The 16,362-nt window shown below is 37.3% G+C and overlaps 1 protein-coding gene across 1 annotated transcript in view; it reads right to left on the bottom strand.

The window, feature by feature from the left end:
- Nucleotides 1–16,362, bottom strand: part of tmtc3 (transmembrane O-mannosyltransferase targeting cadherins 3) — a 47,418-nt gene that overhangs the window by 24,192 nt on the left and 6,864 nt on the right. The window contains exons 4-6 of the mRNA XM_073831897.1: nucleotides 15,666–15,765; nucleotides 12,406–12,521; nucleotides 1,289–1,461 (exon numbers count right to left, since the gene is read on the bottom strand). Of these exons, the coding sequence (XP_073687998.1) occupies nucleotides 1,289–1,461; nucleotides 12,406–12,521; nucleotides 15,666–15,765 (389 nt within the window). The remainder of the gene's footprint in view (nucleotides 1–1,288; nucleotides 1,462–12,405; nucleotides 12,522–15,665; nucleotides 15,766–16,362) is intronic.

Raw genomic sequence — 16,362 nt, 5'->3', positions numbered from 1 at the left:
TCTTTGCAGATCCTCTCCAAGTCATTAAGGTTTCGAGGCTGACATCTGGCAACTCGAACCTTCAGCTCCCTCCACAGATTTTCTATGAGATTAAGGACTACAGGACCCTAATGTGCTTCTTCTTGAGCCACTCCTTTGTTGCCTTGGCCATGTGCTTTGGGTAATTGTCATGCTGGAATACCCATCCCATCAATGCCCTGGCTTAGGGAAGAAGGTTCTCACCCAAGATTTGATAAATGGCCTCGTCCATCGTCCCCTTGATGCGGTGCAGTTGTCCTGTCCCCTTAGCAGGAAAACACCCCCAAAGCATAATGTTTCCACCTCCATGTTTGACGGTGGGGATGATGTTCTTGGGGTCATAGGCAGCATTCCTTCTCCTCCAAACACGGCGAGTTGAGTTGATGCCAAAGAGCTTGATTTTGGTCTCATCGGACCACAACACCTTCACCCAGTTCTCCTCTGAATCATTCAGATGTATATTGGCAAACTTCAGACGGGCCTGTACGTGTGCTTTCTTGAGCAGGGGGACCTTGCAGGAGCTCCAGGATTTCAGTCCTTTGTGGCGTAGTGTGTTACCAATTGTTTTCTTGGTGACTATGGTCCCAGCTGCCTTGAGGTCATTGACAAGATCCTCCCGTGTAGTTCTGGGCTGATTCCTCACCGTTCTCATGATCACTGAAACTCCACGAGGTGAGATCTTGCATGGAGACCCAGACCGAGGGAGATTGACAGTTATTTTGTGTTTCTTCCATCTGCGAATAATTGCAACTGTTGTCACCTTCTCATCGAGCTGCTTGGCGATAATCTTGTAGCCCATTCCAGCCTTGTGAGGGTCTACAATCTTGTCCCTGACATCCTTGGACAGCTCTTTGGTCTTGGCCATGGTGGAGAGTTTGGAATCTGATTGATTGCTTGCTTCTGTGGACAGGTGTCTTTTATACAGATAACAAGGTGAGATTAGGAGCGCTCCCTTTAAGAGAGTGCTCCTAATCTCAGTTCATTACCTGTATAAAAGACACCTGGGAGCCAGAAATCCTGCTGATTGATAGGGGATCAAATATTTATTTCACTCATTAAAATGCAAATCAATTTCTAACTTTTTTTTAAACGCATTTTTCTGGATTCTCACCGTTCAAATAAACCTACCATTAAAATTATAGACTGATCATTTCTTTGTCAGTGGGCAAACGTACAAAACCAGCAGGGTATCAAATTTTTTTTTCCCTCACTGTAACAGTCGAAAAACACTGGTGTATATAACACAACAGAGATTGTACTGTGGTCTTACCTGGTGAAAACTGGCAACTGGGACTGAATGACCTGCACCCTGACAATGACCAGCAAAAGTGTGCTGATGATCAGGACAATGAGCTTCAGCAGAGTCTGGAGAACAGCATAGGGAAAACCATCTTTTCCTCTCAACACCTGAAGTAGGGTGTCAGTCAGCATTGGCAGAGTGAACTGTGTTAAAAACAAAGAGGAGAAAATGACTTTACTAAGGAAATAAGTAAATACATACACCATTCTCTTGTCTTATCCAAGATTTTCTTATTTTCTTCAGTCAAAAAGAAATTAAGGTTTTAGTGAAAACCATTCCAGGATTTTTCTTCATATAGTGGACTTCAATGGGGATCAACAGGTAGAAGGTCCAAATTGCAGTTTCAGTGCAGCTTCAAAGGGCTCTACACGATCTCAGCCGAGGTATAAGGGTCTTTTCTAGTGAAACGATCTGTCATTTTATAAAAAAAAAAAAAAAGTACTAATTTATATACTTTTTAACCACAAATGCTTGTCTTGCACTACATAGTCACGTTGGAAAAGTCATGTGTGATGTGGGTGGAAGTACCGATCCAGTGTTTACAAAGCGAACGTGCAAAGTTAAACGCTCTTTACAAAAAAGGAAAAACAACAATGTCAGACTATTCTAAGTTGGAGGAGAAAATGAGATGGAGCTAGTGCACTAAAAGCATTTATGGTTAAAAAGTTTTTTTTTTTTTTTTTTTTTTTTAGAAAATAACATCTTTTGGTTAGATAAGACTTATTTCTCGGCTGGGATCGTGTAGAGCGCTTTGAAGCTGCACTGAAACTGCAATTTGGATCTTGAACCCACTGATCCCAATTTAAGTCTATTACATGGAGAAAAATCCTGGAAAGTTGTCTTCAATTTTTTTTTTTTAATTTATTTTTGACTGAAGGAAAAAAAAAGACATGACAATCTTGGATGACATGGTGCGTAAATTAAAAGGAAATTTTCATTCAGGAGTGAACTAATCCTTTAATGATGCTCTGAACAATACTCAAAGGAATAACTAAAATGTTTTTGTAGCTTTCTCTTAACATGCTCCTGTCTACAACTTCATCCCGGAGGCCTTTTGAAAACCTCTGTGAAGTTGGCTCCCCAACTTCGTTTGTGCTGGTTTATACCGGTAAAAGTTTTGTTTGTGCTGCTTTGGTTTTAGAATATTAGAAATCGAATTTTAGGCGCCCCAAAACAGGCTAAACTGTTTGTGTCATGTAAAAAAAAAACATGTGCTGCTTTGTTTTATTAGATATTAAAATAATGTGTAATTATTATTACTGAGATCGAAAACGCTCTAAATTCACCCCAAATAGTCTCGTTTGTTTGTGCCGGTAATATTTCCGTTTGTGCCGCTTCGGGTTTTAAAATATTAGGTGTCACATTATAGGCGATAAGCTTACTGAGGTGTAACCAATAAACTTCCTGATCAACAACAGGCTAATTTCCCCACCTGACATCAATTTTAGTGGTTTTGATGACATCAGAATAAACCAGCTGTTTACTGATGATTCCACTATTAGTAGTTCACCATACTGCAAGAAATACACCATGATTATGAAAGCGCTTTTCGTATGCATGTTCCTGCCATACCTCAGAGAGGTATCAAGGTATCATGGAATGTAATTGCAACAATATAACATTTCTAAGACAAATAAAGTGGTTATATTGTGAAAACAGATTGTATTTAGCATGTACAATTGTATTAAATTGTTTTAAAAAAAAAATTGTTCTGTTATATCTAAGAAATTGTCCCCCAAATTCATTTCTGTGGTGTTACAACAATGGATGTTGCCCCTTTAAGAAAAGGGGGCTTTTTGTGTGTAAAGGTCTTGCAAGTGCTGGTTGATCTGAATGGTGCATGGTGGGTACATTCATTCTTAATCATTTTCTTAAAAGTTAGCTAAATTTCGGACAATTTCATGTGTCACACTTTATTTGTGTCTGTGGTGTTATGTTGCAACTTGCAGATCTGACATATTTTAATCTACATTTTGATAAATACATACTTATTAATATTTCAAAATGTCCCCTGATCTTGAAATCATCATGATGGCAGCCTCCATTTTAGAAAGGTCTGGGTTTAGGCTAATTTACATAGATATAAGTGGTTGTGTCACTAGTGTTTGATCTAAAATTTGTAAAAATCAAACTTAAAGGCTGTATCAGCGATTCTAGGCTGAAACATAAAGTGTCACATTCAGCTGACCTTTCTTCACGATCCGCTCGCTGCCTGACCCATAAATTGGCTGTAAAAAAAACGCGTCTCTGTGGTCAGCCTAGGGTCCGAGATATGCCAAAAAAAACAATCGGTGCTACTAACCATTCCACAGAAAAACAAACAGTGTTCCAACCAATCACCGTCAGGGGGTTGGTGTTGTGGACTTTCGTACTGGTGCACGAAATGTGAGGGAGGCAGAGCGAAAGTCCACAACACCAACCCCCTGACGGTGATTGGTTGGAACACTGTTTGTTTTTCTGTGGAATGGTTGGTAGCACCGATTGTTTTTTTGGCATATCTCGGACCCTAGGCTGACCACAGAGACGCGTTTTTTTTTTACAGCCAATTTATGGGTCAGGCAGCGAGCGGATCGTGAAGAAAGGTCAGCTGAATGTGACACTTTATGTTTCAGCCTAGAATCGCTGATACAGCCTTTAAGCTTACATTTGAATGGATGACCCATTTTAACTAATTGCAAAAGCTGAATAATCAAAGTCTACTGATTAATTAGTGAAATAACTGACGATTAGTTGATTAATCGCTCTAATAATCGTTAGATTAATCGATTAACAAATAATTGTTGCAGCCCTAATATTTTAAAAACCAAAGCAACACAAACAAGACTTTAACCGGCACAAATGGAGCACAAACGACTGAGACTATTTTGCCGATGTTTTGGGTGCTGGGCGGGGGGCCAACTTCACAGATGTCTTTTAAAAGAACTTTCCTAATCGTGAATTGTTTGCAGAACAACTAATAAATCTTCATTAAACAGCAGGTTTTATTCTGATGTAAACAAAACCACTATAATTAATGGGGCAATTAGCCTGCTTTAGTTTATTAGTTGCACCTGAGTAACTGAGTAATGGCATACTTTAAGGGTCTGATTACTTGTCAAAATCAGGTATTTGAATATTTAATTTGTAATAATTTTTTAATATTTTTGAATCCATACTGTTTTAAAACGTTTCTTAAACAAAAAAAAAAAAAAAAAACTTATTTATAGAAAAATAGTACTCACCAGAAAGTACTCAGACCTCAGTCTTTGTGTTTTTGAAGCATGTGGGGGGGCTAGTGACGTCATTGTCTATAATGTAATGTCTATTTTTTTTTAATAACCGAAGCACCACAAATGAAAATATTACCAGCACAAACAAACAGACTATTTGGGGTGAATCTGGAGCATGTGGGGGAACTGAATGACACTGTTGCCTATAATTCAATGTCTAATATTTTAAAAACCAAAGCAGCACAAACAAAACTTTAACCGGCACAAACAGAGAACAAACGATTGAGACTATTTTGCCGAAGTTTTGTGTTCGGTGGGGGGTCAACTTCACGGAGGTCTTTTAAAAGAACTTTCACATTCGTGAATTGTTTGCAGTATGATGCACTACTAATAGTGGAATCTTCATTAAACAGCAGGTTTAATTCTGATGTAAAAACAAAACCACTAAAATTGATGTCAGGTGGTGCAATTAGCCTGCTATTTTATCTTAAAGTTTATCGATTGCACCTGAGTAACTAAGTAATGGTACACTCTTAGGGACTGGTCACTTGACCAAATAAGGTATTTGACTAATTAATTTTGAATAATCCTCTACATTTTCTAAAAATATTATTTTCACTTTGATGATGAGGGTTATAATGTGTACAGACACCTCAAATTAGACTTGATTTATTTTATTTTCCAGGGTGTAATGTGAAAGGTTACATAAACACTGCCCTCCACTAATATTGGCACCCTTGGCAAATAAGAGCAAAGGCGGCTGTTAAAATAAATCTGCATTGTTTATCTTTTTGATCTTTCATTCAAAAAATGTAAAATTCTAAGCTTTCATTGAAGTAAAACAACTGAAAGTGTGGGGAAACTCACATTATAAATGTTTTTCTCCAATGCATGTTGACCACAATTACTGGCACCCCTGGAAATTCTTATGAGTAAAATATCTCTGAAGTACATTCTCTTTCATATTTACATTTTTTCGCACACCAGCATGCCTAGAAGCATGAAATTTTCCAGCCATGACTTCCTGTTCCACAGGATTATAAATATGAGGACCATCCATTACAAGAAGTAAACCCAAAGATTGTTGAGCTTCACAAAATAGAAAGTGGCTGTAAAAAATTGCTAAAGCATTGAAAAATCCCAATTTCCACCATCAGGACAATAATTAAGAAGTTCCAATCAATTTAAGATGTTACAAATCTTCCTGGAAGAGGATGTGTGTCTATATCGTCCTAATGCACGGTGAGGAGTTTGAATGGCCAAAGGCTCTCCAAGAATCACAGCTGGAAAATAAAAAAAATAAATAAAAAAATCAAACAGCCCCTACATTACCACATGTTGCTCGAGAGAGTTTCAAGAAAAATCCTCCTCGCTAATCTAAAAACATACTCCAGCATATTAAGTTCTCAGACACGACTGAAACTTAAAACGGGACTGGCTTCTATGGTCAAAAGAAACTTTTTGGCAGAAAACCCACCAGATTGGTTTAGTGCAAACAGGGATAAAAAGTAACCCATCCCCACAGCTAAATTTACTGCTTGTAGGCCAGTTTTTCAGCCAGAAGTCCTGGACAACTTGTTCAAATACATTGCATCATAGATTCTATCAAATTCCAACAGATAAAAAATCTAAACTTGACTGCCTCGGTAAGAAAACTTATAATGGGCTGTGACTAGAGCTTCCATCAGGACATCAATCCAAAACAAACATCAAAATCAAAACAAAAATGTGTCACTGAGCAAAATAATAAAGCTGCTGCCATGTTCATCCCAGGTCCCTGAACTGAAGAGAAGCACCACCAACATGGAGCTGGAAATCTGAAGAGTCTGGAGAGATTCTGTATGACACTCATCAGGTGTTCTCCAAACTCATCAGGTATTACAGAAGAAAACTCAAAGCGGTTATCTTGGAAAAAAAAGATGTTGCAATAACTGGGTGTCAATAATTTCCATTGTATTACTTTAGTTTATTAAGATCCCCATTAGCTGTTGCAAAATCAGTAGCTATTCTTCCTGGGGTCTCTAGACTTAAAAAAAAAAAAAGTATTCTTTTACCATAAAACAATACATTATACAGACAAAATGGAGTGCATACATTCATACATGACAGTACAACAACGTACTAAAAAAAACAATAAAACAACAGCTCTACATTATTCATTATCACAGTTACAGCTATGCTACTATAGGGTTCATAATTTTCACAATGTTTTCCCTCTCTTCAACCATTCTTGACAAAAAAGCACCAAATATAAATAATAACAGTTATTCTAGTGTAAATAAAGTCTTAATCTTTTACGAAAAGTCATTGCATTCATTCCCAAAATCAAAAACTGCGGAAGAGAATTCCATGCCACCATCGCTCTATACTGCACTGTCCTTTGCATAAGGGTAGTTCGACACGGAGGTAACAAAAAACGACTCACTGTTGACTGACGAGTGGAATATTGATGCACAGCACTAAAAAATGACAGTCTGCTGTAAAGTATTTCTGGCATTTTTGTAACAATAATTTTTCTAACAAAGTTGATAACACAATAATTAATCCTACCTTTTACACTAAGCCAAACTAGCCTGGTATTCAGTTCTCTAACACTAGTCCTGAAAGGGCAACTTAAAACTACACGAGCTGCTTTATTTTGAGCAACTTGCAATTTGCTTAAATTCATTTCAGTTGTGCTTGACCAAATAATTGAACAATAATCCAAATGCGATAAAACTAATGATTCTACTAGTGTTTTCATCACTCGATTTGGAATACATTTTCTACAGTTCTTGACAACTGCCAGACTCCTGCCCATTTTCAATAATATTTGATTTATATGATATTCCAATTTAACAAACTGTCAACAGTCACACCGAGTAGCTTTACTTCAGTGACCTGTTCTATTACAATACCCCCCACAGTCAGACCCAACACAGGCGGATCTTTTAACAGATACTTGGATCCCAACACCATACATTTACTTTTCCCTGCATTAATCACCATTTTATTGTCCCTAATCCAATTTTCAGTTTGTTTCAGTTCGACTTGTAAAATATTAAGTTCAACAGGGGTTTGCAGACGTATAAATAGTAGAATCATCTGCATATAAAGCCATGGTGGAATTCTCCAAAACAAAAGGCAAATCATTTGTAAAAATAGAAAATAAAAGTGGCCCAAGGCAACTCCCTTGTGGCACACCACAATCAAGAGTCTGTATATCAGAGTTACTCCCATTAAATGTTACAGTAAATTCCCTATTGGCAAGATAACTTTTAACCCATTCAATAGCATTAACCCATTGGTCTAACCTATCTTTAATGATAGGTTAGAATTTTCTGAGTTTTTAAATAAAAGATCAAAAGGATAAATAATGAAGATTTATTTTCACAGCAACCTTTGCACATGTTTACAAAGGGTGCCAATATTAATGAAGGGCACTACATACACCAACATTTAAAAGTCTGTGGTTTGTAAGAGTTTTTAATGTTTTAAAAAAGTCTCTTTTGTTCACCAAAATTTAGTAAAAAACAGTAATATTAATTTAGGGGTTCAAGAGCTTTAAGGCATTTAAGCACATATGCAAAAAGACATTAAGTAGCAAGCCTTTTTTTTGCAAATACAGGTAATTTACCATAGAAATATTATGTTTATGTTATAGTGCCCGCTGTGGTCAGGTCCCTAAAACTTTGCATGCTTGTTTAAAATCACCTTCGCATGTGCTCACCAGGTTTCGTGAAGTTTTGAGTTTTCCTTTAAGCTTTATAGGATTTTGAGTAAATTCGGACAGGTCCCTTTTCTAAACGACCCCGTTCTAGCTTCTCAAAGGGTAAATTCCAACATGTTCAATAATTATTGACCTAGAGAGTCCAGAGAATTGTACTACAGTGTTTTTTTTCCAGATTGAGTAAAAAAACCTATGAGTAGTTCGCAAAAGTAGGTTTTTCACATCGTCGCAGTCATTTAACAAACAATTTGATGGACAGCAGAGGTTCCGGAGGCAAAGTTGTCCGGAATTAGGAGTTCTGTCATATGATAATCATTTACGCCCTTGAAAAACATAATGTGGCCCATTTCTTTCAAATTTCTTACAGACCTTTGGGGCCGTGAGTTAAAGTTTTGTTTCTGTTAACCATGTTTAGGTGCTCAAACTTTATTGGCCAATGGCGGCCATGTTTTTTGAGATACGCAAATGTCCTTATAAACACTTGTGACACTTTGGACCTAGACTGTGTACAGCAATTTTCATGTTAATAGGACAAATGCTTGCATAGGTATAGCCATTTTTATGTTTTTCCCTCTTATAACACCACCAAGTGGCCAAGCTCTGTGATTTTTGCCTTGCGACCTCAGATTGAACTCTTACATACGTGTCCTGAGTTTGGTGAAATTATCTCATTCCATTATAGGCATTTTACTAAAAGTGGCCCTGCTCCTTTTCAAACATTTTGCAGTCCCTTTGCAATGGTGAGTCGGAATTACAACAATTAATAACAATTACAATGGGTTTTCAGCATAATTACTCTAGTCTTCAGTGTCACATGATCCTTTAGAAATAATTCTAAAGTGCTGTTTGCTGCTCAAGAAACATTTCTCGTTATCAATGCTTAATATTTCTAAATAGATATTATTTTAAGGAATATTTGATGAATGGAAAGTTCAAAACTCCATTTATTCGAAATATAAATCTTTTGTAACATTATAAATGTCTTTACTGTCACTTTTTAATCAGTGTGTATATATATATATATATATATATATATATATATATATATATATATTTATTACACACACACACACAATAATTGCGCATTATTACAAATTTTTATTTAACTAGTAATAATTACATAACTTCCTTGTATAATTCTTACATAATGTTTTCTAGTTTTGTTGACAGCAAAAGTGGAGGAGAGACAGGAAACAACGACAAGAGACACAACATGCTGTATTCAAACCACACACATCTCATTTGACCACCGCAACTTTATGTGCCTGCCATCAACTTAACCACAAGGCCACAGTCCCAACCCTCACCAAAAAAAAAAAAAAAAACAACATATTTCACAGAGATAAATGCTACATTAGAGGTCGCTGCAACGAAACATTTACATGCCACATTTGCTTAACTCTGGATGCAATCGATCAACATTACATTGAATACATTATCACTTAAACCCTGCACTTTTAACAACTTAGGCCAATTACAGTAATTACTTAAGCTACATGTATTTCAGCAAAACATCAAAGTCTGAGTGCTACCCATGCATATGGGTTAAATTAGAGGGATGGCTTAGGGCTACGTACGAACTAAACGGAGCAAAGATCCAAGGCAAAGACCCACAGACCTCAAGTTCCTGTCAGAAACAACAGCTGCTTGCATTCAGTTGCTAGCTCACATAAAAGGATTATGCCACAGTCCATTATGTAAAAATTCAATTGCATAATGCAAAGCAAAAGGAAGGCTGTCAAAAGAGCAAAGGCCCCAACGAACATCTAAATGCTAATGGACAGAACGAACGCTACAGTATTTGGTCGAGTGGCTTTTACTTGATATTCAAATTAGAGCTCTTCACAGAGGACCCGGGACCCGCGCGGGTTCGGGTCTATATTTTAAATTTTATTTGGTTAGCCGGGTCCGGGTCGGGTCCAAATCTGTTACTTCGGGTCCCGGGTATGTTTAACTTGTGTGTAATACCCGAGTCGATCGGAGAACATCGCACCTGCCAGTGTCAGTCACCACTTTGCACGTCTTTTGTAACTTGCAACTTGTAAAATTATGATAAGAAAAGTGTGAGAGGGAAATAAAAAAAAGAAGAAGATTAAATAAATAAAAACGCGTTTCGCGTGACCGCAGCAGCGAGGAGCAGAGCGCGGGAGGAGTTAACATAACGGACGGTTGGTGATCATGGATTCCTTCATGAGTGATGTGAAATAAAAAGCCTTGCACATTTATTTATTTCACATCAGCAACAAAATATGAGATCAAAAATGAACAGTCACATTAATGCTGTCTGTGATGTTTACACTGCATTAAAATAACGCGCATGAAATGTTTCTATGGCAACCAGAGCTGGTGACTTTTACCAAAGACCAGAACCATAGAGAAACTCTGCCAAAGACTATAGAATACCCTTTTACTCTGCCATAGTACACATTGCATTCTTTCTTACGTTTATAATAATACGGAAGAACCTTTTGATTTTTGGTCAGGCTCGGCTCAGAGAGCACAGTAATGCTAGAAAATATGGTGGAAAAATACACTCTTTTCAGAATAAGCTATTTACGCTATCAAGCTGTCTCGTGCTATATGTGTGAATTCCTCCTTTAAGTTTCATAAGATGACCACTAGGTGCCTCTAAACATATGTTTTGTATTGCTTTATCTCACTGAAGAAGATACTGTTATTGAAGATGCATGCAGTAAAGTTTACCGCATTCATTGTTCTGTGCCTTTTTGGAAAAAAAAAATATTTATATTAATTAATAATAAATTAATTAATAAATAAAACAATTGCGCCGAGTCTTTATTACAATCTGCAAAAGTATCATTATTGTAGTTCAAAAGGGTAAACACAAAGGTCGAAGTTGACTTAGAGAAAAAAAAGTATTGCATTAGTCATTCGTCACCGACCGTGACCGCGAGTAGCCTGCCCTAAAGTAACTATTAAAGCTGGAATAGTGGATTAAAAAGGGTCTTTCTGTCGGCAAGAGAGAAGAACAGCCTAACATGTAAATGTACTGGCAAGGAGGTCTGTATGCAACGCTACTAACAGTAGTTTACGCCAAAAAAAAATTTTTTCCTTTCGCAACTTATTTATAGTTAATAGCAGTTTGCTGTGCAATATGTGCCGATCGCGTACAGTCGGGTCTGTGTCTTCCCAGCCGGGTTCGGGTCCAACTAGTACATTTAAGGTATTTTTCGGGTCTTCACGGGTGCGTCAAAACATTTTGATTTCTGAAATCCTGCAACTCGTTTTAAATGGAATAGGCAACAGGGTGTTTTCACATCTGGTAAGACTTGTGGTTAACAAAACTATGAGACTTTGCTGTTTTGTTTCGCTGCCATTAGAAATGAGAGATGTTGCCCTGAAGTTATTTACTCAACTGTCACTTACAAAATAGTTATGTCTTGCATCGCTTTTTTTTTTCCAGGCAGAAGGTACTGAATGCTGTATCTGATAAGAAACCTGTATAAGCTGTTGGTTATCACTTGGCTGATGCCTCAGTGTTGATTTTCACACTCTTCCTCGAAAAACTCAATGCAGACATGCCCTTTGGGCTTTTAAACGAATTTTATATTCACACCAAACAAGCTCATGACAGTCGAGACATCCATGAAAAAGCATACAAGGCAAGTTGTTGAGTAAAACGGGTTCCTTTTCACTTCAAGGGACGGATTTAAGGGTTTTATAACTGGTATGTTTTATATTATTAACACACGTTGCAGGAAAAATTTCTCCCACTGATACCTCAACCAGAGTTATTTGTCTCGTGAACAATTTTCGAATTATTTTTCCGCCACGGCATTGTGCATTTAGCGGTTAGATTAATTTGTTTCAAAAGGTTTTTGGGTATTAAACTGTCAAGATATTGACACCAACAGAAAAAGTGTACAAATATGTCTGCAGTCAACATGCAAGGCTGTGCCCCATGAGGATGCATGAAGTCTTTCCAACTGTTTAGTGGTTTTGCTCTCCCTCTGTCTTACTGCCAACAAAATAGGGCTTTTAATATTAAAAAGAAAGGGATATTTTATGACTTCCCTTAAAAGCAAAACAATATTTTTTTTTTACTTTCTAATAAATAAGATTTTGATCCCAAAACAGATCTTATTGCTTTTAACCATGCATGTCCACGCGCCTTTATTTACAAGTCAATAAATAAAAGTCACACTTACCCCTTGGGCAACAAACACCTCGTAAATACAGCATATCCCAATGACAGTTATTCCCTGCTCCTTGCAAAGCGTGGCAACGGCAACCAGGAACACAGTTGAAATGATAGGAGTCCACACTGAAAGAGAAAGTTGAGGACACAGGGATGATGCAGGGCAATGATTTAAGTTTAAGTCTCATGTGCGTGTACGTCATTTTTAACATGTCGGAAGTTGATTAACTTTATGCATGTTTCAAACATTATTCAGATATAAGAAGGTGGAAGAAGGAAAACAGCCTGGTGTTGTTGTTCACTGGGAGACTGGGGAATCCCGTCCCACGAGTATTTTCAAAGTGAATCACAAAAAAGCGCTTAATATAAACAAGGCTGTCAATTTAACTTGTTAATTTAGCATGATTAATTATCACAATTTGACTTGCCAAACCACACTTCCAATGCAGGCAGCACAGAATGATAAAGGAGCCATTCACACGACTATGTTCAAAAAAAGCTGGATGGAGTGCAACAGAATGAAACTGAACGCAGTGTGTACACAACCACTGTACAATAATAAAAATCCATTCACTCCTTTTTTAATTCTTAAAAAACCTGAACAATCTCAATTATTAGGCTGTTTTGATTTTCTGAGCTCGAGCAGTGGTAGTGACAACAAGTTGTAGTTTTGTAAGCAATGCAGGTGTTTTGTAGTTGGATATAAAAGTGAACATAAGTCTTCAGTTTCTCCCAATATCAGAGTCACTGAGGACGCAGTTGATCCGTTTTGTTTTTGATGTTAATGCGCCACTGAATATACAAAACACTGAATATACAAAACTTTATCATTTAAAGAGCCATGCACTGAAACAGGTCACTATGAACAGCTGTTTTTGACAAGGTAAACGGGTGTTGTTTTACACACCCACTGAGGAATTTTAACCAAAGTATTTAAGACATTTCATGAAAACCCTAAAGAATCATACAAACTTGTGGAAAATTGACATCCGATGTCTGTTTAAAATGCACTGCTCATGTTAGAAGATGTGATGCGACAGTCATAAACATGTTAACCGAAATAAGAATTGAATTCTAAACCAAATACTTTTGTCTGTCACAATATTGTAGCTTTTCTATGCAAATATTGCATCTAGGGGTGTTTCCTCTAAATATTCCTCTCAAAATGTTGCAAGTACTGCTCACTGCAGAGCTAAATGGCCTCCAGCTCCCCCTCTCTGGATGTCCAGCTCCACCTAGCTCCACCAGGGGTAGAGTTAGGGTGTGGTTAGGTGTCTATCTCCACCCATTACCTCCAGCGAGGGGAAGCTTGAGCTCCAGCTACTCCCATATGGCTCTGCAGTGAGCACCCTCTCAAATATTGTCCAACAGCGACACCAGCAGGTAACGTTACAGTCTGAGTCTGCGTCTCTCTCGCCTCCCCTGAGCCCATTGAGTTTTAACAGACCGCCTAAAGCGTGTGGTGAGTTTGGTGGGGGGTAATTGAGAATGAATGGGAGGAGGCAATGCCTCCATTGCGACATGATTGGATATGACTGGTTATATTTAGCTGTGATCGGTTCATCCGATAAATCCCGCCTCTTGTGTTCATGCACGTTCCGCCATCGCGAATCAGCGAAGACTTATTTGGAAAAGTAAGAAAACAACTCACACACTTAGATATAACCACTTTGGTGAACGCTTGGTGAAATTTAAAGTAAATCTCTGTCTGTGAGGAATATTTACTGAGCTTTGATGACTGATGATCCGGAAAAAAATTTAAAATAGTTAAAAGTTAACTATTAAAATAAAATAAAATATGTGACCCTGGACCACAAAACCAGTAGTATATAGGACGGGTATAGTTGTAATATTAACCAAAAATACATTGTATGGGTCAAATGATCGATTTTTCTTTAACGCCAAAATTTTTTTAGGATATTTAGTAAAGATCATGTTCCATGAAGATATTTTCTAAATTTCCTACTGTAAATATCTCAAAACTTAATTTTTGATTGATAATACTCATTGCTAACAACTTAATTTGGACAACTTTAAAGGCGATTTTCTTAATATTTAGATTTTTCTCGCACCTTCAGATTCCAGATTTTCAAATAGTTGTATCTCAGCCAAATATTGCTCTATCCTAACAAACCATACATCAATGGAAAGTTTATTTGTTCAGCTTTCAGATGTATCAATGTATAAATCTCAATTTCAAAAAACTGACCTATATGACTGGTTTTGTGGTGCAGAGTCACATATATTGTTTAAATTGTTACTGCCTTGAGTTACTATTATGGAATAAATACACTGGGCAACTTTTTGAGCAATGTTGCCAATCAACTTTGTCAAATGTTGCCTTCAACAGGCAGCCAGGTGTGATACAGGGCCCATAACTGACCTAAATTATCCAGATAGAAATGTGTTATCCATTCTCAATGGGAAAGTGCCCAAGCAACATTGCTCAAAAAAATTTGCCAGATAAAATTGCTCAAAAAGTTGCCTTGAGTATCATCAGCCTAACTTGATGACATTCATACTTGGCTGAAAATAGATTTTTTTTTTTTAAAGTAATGTTTTATTTGACCAAGAAAATGTGACTGGGACATAGATTTACATTTGATTTAAAAAAGAAAAAAAAAAAAAAAACGTTGAGGACTTCGCCACCTTATTTCAGAACACCACCACACATAATTGCATCTAATTCAATTTAATAACATATCATTAATTTGATTATTATAATTGATCGGCGTTATACAACAACACAAATGCAGTAGTGGCCTGGCACTATGCCACCCGAGATATGAATGATGTCTATTAGGTCACATTATGACCTGTAATATATAAAGAACCTGGCTTTGCATTAAATAACACTTGCATCATGCACTATTCAATCTCTTTTACACCTTAAAAATTAAGGTGACGGCTAATTTAAGATGAACGATTTAATAAAATAAGAAAATAATCACTTGTCATCACACTATTGAAAAGGTTAGCACAGAAATATTAGGACGGGATTAACATTATGTAAAAAAAAACAGCAAGATTCACAGTGGGAGGTTGACTGTCTAATATAATAACTGTGGTGGAGTGCATCAAGTCAGAAACAACATGCCAATTTGATCGATATGTGAAACTGGAGCTGTGTACTCAAGACTTCTGGGTGGGGAGCTCGGTGCGCTTTTGAATGGGAGGCGAGTCGCAGCTTGCGCGGCGTGTCCTAGGAGTGAACTTGTTGCAGCGTGCATGCATGCATGGATTATGCGGTTATGCGATGGCAACGCTTACCTATGGAGTGATCGGCGCCTTTTGATTTGGTGTACGCCAGGAAAGCAGCCAGCAGGAAAATAGAGGACAGTAACTCAGCCCTGCCAACAACACCTGTCACCTGCACATTGTAAAGAAACGTGATTAAACATTTCAACAGCTCAATATGAAAATCTCTCAACACTCGTAACAGGTGGAATTTCAATTGACCAATATGTGCCAGACAGATGCATGTAAAATAAAATCTCTTTCGTTGGATTGACATTTTCTCTCATAAAGCATGTTATTATAGTAAGGTTTCTTCATACGCCACGGATCGGAGATTGGATGTGAAGTTTATGCCACGAGGAGTCATGTGACAGGTGTAAGAGGAACCAGTTTTAAGCTATCAATCATAACTCTAAAACAGAAATTATTTTTCTCTTTCATACAACCTGTGAGAACTTTTGGTGAAAATAATGCAAGCTGTTAAACAAGATAATCATACGGTATACATAATCATTATGTAATGCGGCGTTCAAAAGACCGAGATAAACAGTGCTAAAGTTCTTAACTGTAATTAATTAATTTTATTTGAGTGAAAAGTCAGCCTACATTTCTGAATGTCTCCTTTTTGCTTCAAAGGCAGCAGCATGACATGACCTCCACAAGTTTTTGTAAACCCAGGCAAATGTTTCAAATAGCATCTTGTGCTTCAAGGGAAGCAAAACATCTGACC

Source organism: Garra rufa, chromosome 25 (assembly GCF_049309525.1).
Source record: "Garra rufa chromosome 25, GarRuf1.0, whole genome shotgun sequence".
NCBI classification, from domain to species: Eukaryota; Metazoa; Chordata; class Actinopteri; order Cypriniformes; family Cyprinidae; genus Garra; species Garra rufa.
This window is presented reverse-complemented; position numbering and strand designations above follow the sequence as displayed.